Below are 1,946 nucleotides of genomic sequence, written 5' to 3' on the forward strand. Positions count from 1 at the left end.
GAAACCCAAGGAGGGGTCGCTATGAGTCGGGGCCGACTCGACAGCAAAAAACAACAACAACAACAACAAATCATCATTAAGTGCAAAATCAAGTTTAAAAGCACTATGCATAGTTCTATAAAAGGGACTTTCACTTTCTATTTATTTAATTCCATGAAATTTCATTAACTGTAATAAGTATTTATTACTTTTAAGATTAAAAAACAGCAAATACATAGTTTAAAAATAAAATGAGGTTTAACTTTTACAAAATAATTATTTAAAAGTAAACTAGATTTTCAGAGAACTAGAAACTGGCCAGGCTAGACAAATTGATGATAGGCTCAAAAGAATCATAATAATTCTGTTTACTTTACAACATTTATAAATGTATTATTACCTCCAGATTTTAAATACATAGACAACTATGTGAAGATATTAAGGGAAAAGAGAGAAATGATTTTTCTAACAAGGACCAACGCAAGAATGATTTCATCAACTACACTCAGGGATACATCAGCAGGCTCCATTATCATATTGACTAAGTATTCATTAACTTATCTTCTAACGACAAAGCAAAATTGTTACCTTATTGAAATTCTTATTATAACAGATGACACCACTCCACCCAGTATTCTGCCCACCCATCAAATAATTATGAGAGAAATTACCTTATTCAAATTGACCTTGACAGTCATTACATTTGAAATACTCCAGCAATTCAATGTGAGAATTAAAGATTATGCCTATGCCTTTTAAGTCATATCAATTTACAAATTATGTTGTTATAAGTAAATTACTGGATGTTAAAAATTTCCTTCAAGATTTGCTTTTATGTTCTTACCAGAACTACATATTCAATGCTAGAAAACTGAGGTAAAAGTTCAGCAGGTTGATTCAGTTCAGATATGCCAGCATACGTAGGGGGAAACTACAGATAGAAAACAAAAAAATTGTAACAAATTATTTGCCAGAAAGAAAAAAATTTTAAACTAAAAATAATTATTTTCTGATCATTTATTTTTAAAATAGTCATATTAAAAATAATTGTTTTACATTGTTCCACCTCCTACTTTGGCGAATGGTGACTAGGATCTTAAAAGCTTGCAAGCTGCCACCTAGATGCAACGATGGATCTCTCCTCATCCAGAGCAAAGAAGAATGAAGAAAACCAAAAATTCATGGATACAATCAGTCCTAGCGACTGGTACACCATCCAATCTACAGCCTATACTACTATGAGACCAGAAGAACTAGATGGTGCCCGGCTACCAATGTCAACCACTTGGAAGGGGATCTATGTAGGAGATCCTAGATAGAGAAGGAGAACAATATGGACAAAACTCAAAATCACTTGGAGAAAAAAAAAAGGCAGGGGGATGGGGGATCAGGTTTGCTGGTCTGATAGAGCCTGGTGGAACCACTGAGACTATGGCGCCTAGCTGCCTGTCAGGTCTGGAACTGAACCCACACCTGTGGCTTCCAGCCAAGCAAAAGACAGCCATATGAGTTGAACATTAACCTGAAGTAGATACACTCCTTGGAGAGAACAATCATGGACAAAGGAGGGCTGCTTATGTAGTGGGAGACAGCTCAGGGGGCAGGAGGACATGGAGGGATGGACACAGGGAAGAAGTAATTATTGGGAGGAAGTGGGAGTGGAGCTGGTTGCACTGTGGTAAATTGTGGTCAATGTCATGAGACAAAGTATATGTGACCTGCTGTATGGAAAGTGAATTTGCTCTGTAAATCTTCACCCTAATCACAATACAAAATAAATAAATAAATACATGTTTTACATTTCTTTTTAAATATGCATTTTTCTGTGTAACTAAATTAGTATCAGTACAATACTTAAAAAAAACAAAACACTACAAAGAAAACTATAAAAAGCTACTTCAAGAAACCATAAGAGACCTACATAAATGGAAAAACATCCCATGCTCATGGATAGGAAGACTGAACAT

The 1,946-nt window shown here is 35.0% G+C and overlaps 1 protein-coding gene across 1 annotated transcript in view; it reads right to left on the minus strand.

Moving 5' to 3' along the window:
* The window catches only part of SEC23A (SEC23 homolog A, COPII coat complex component), a 69,772-nt gene that overhangs the window by 60,523 nt on the left and 7,303 nt on the right, over positions 1 to 1,946 (minus strand). The window contains exon 3 of the mRNA XM_007938591.1: positions 824 to 910. Within this exon, the coding sequence (XP_007936782.1) occupies positions 824 to 910 (87 nt within the window). The remainder of the gene's footprint in view (positions 1 to 823; positions 911 to 1,946) is intronic.

This window comes from Orycteropus afer, unplaced genomic scaffold (assembly GCF_000298275.1).
Source record: "Orycteropus afer afer isolate SDZICR_OR568_19922 unplaced genomic scaffold, OryAfe1.0 scaffold00051, whole genome shotgun sequence".
NCBI lineage: Eukaryota > Metazoa > Chordata > Mammalia > Tubulidentata > Orycteropodidae > Orycteropus > Orycteropus afer.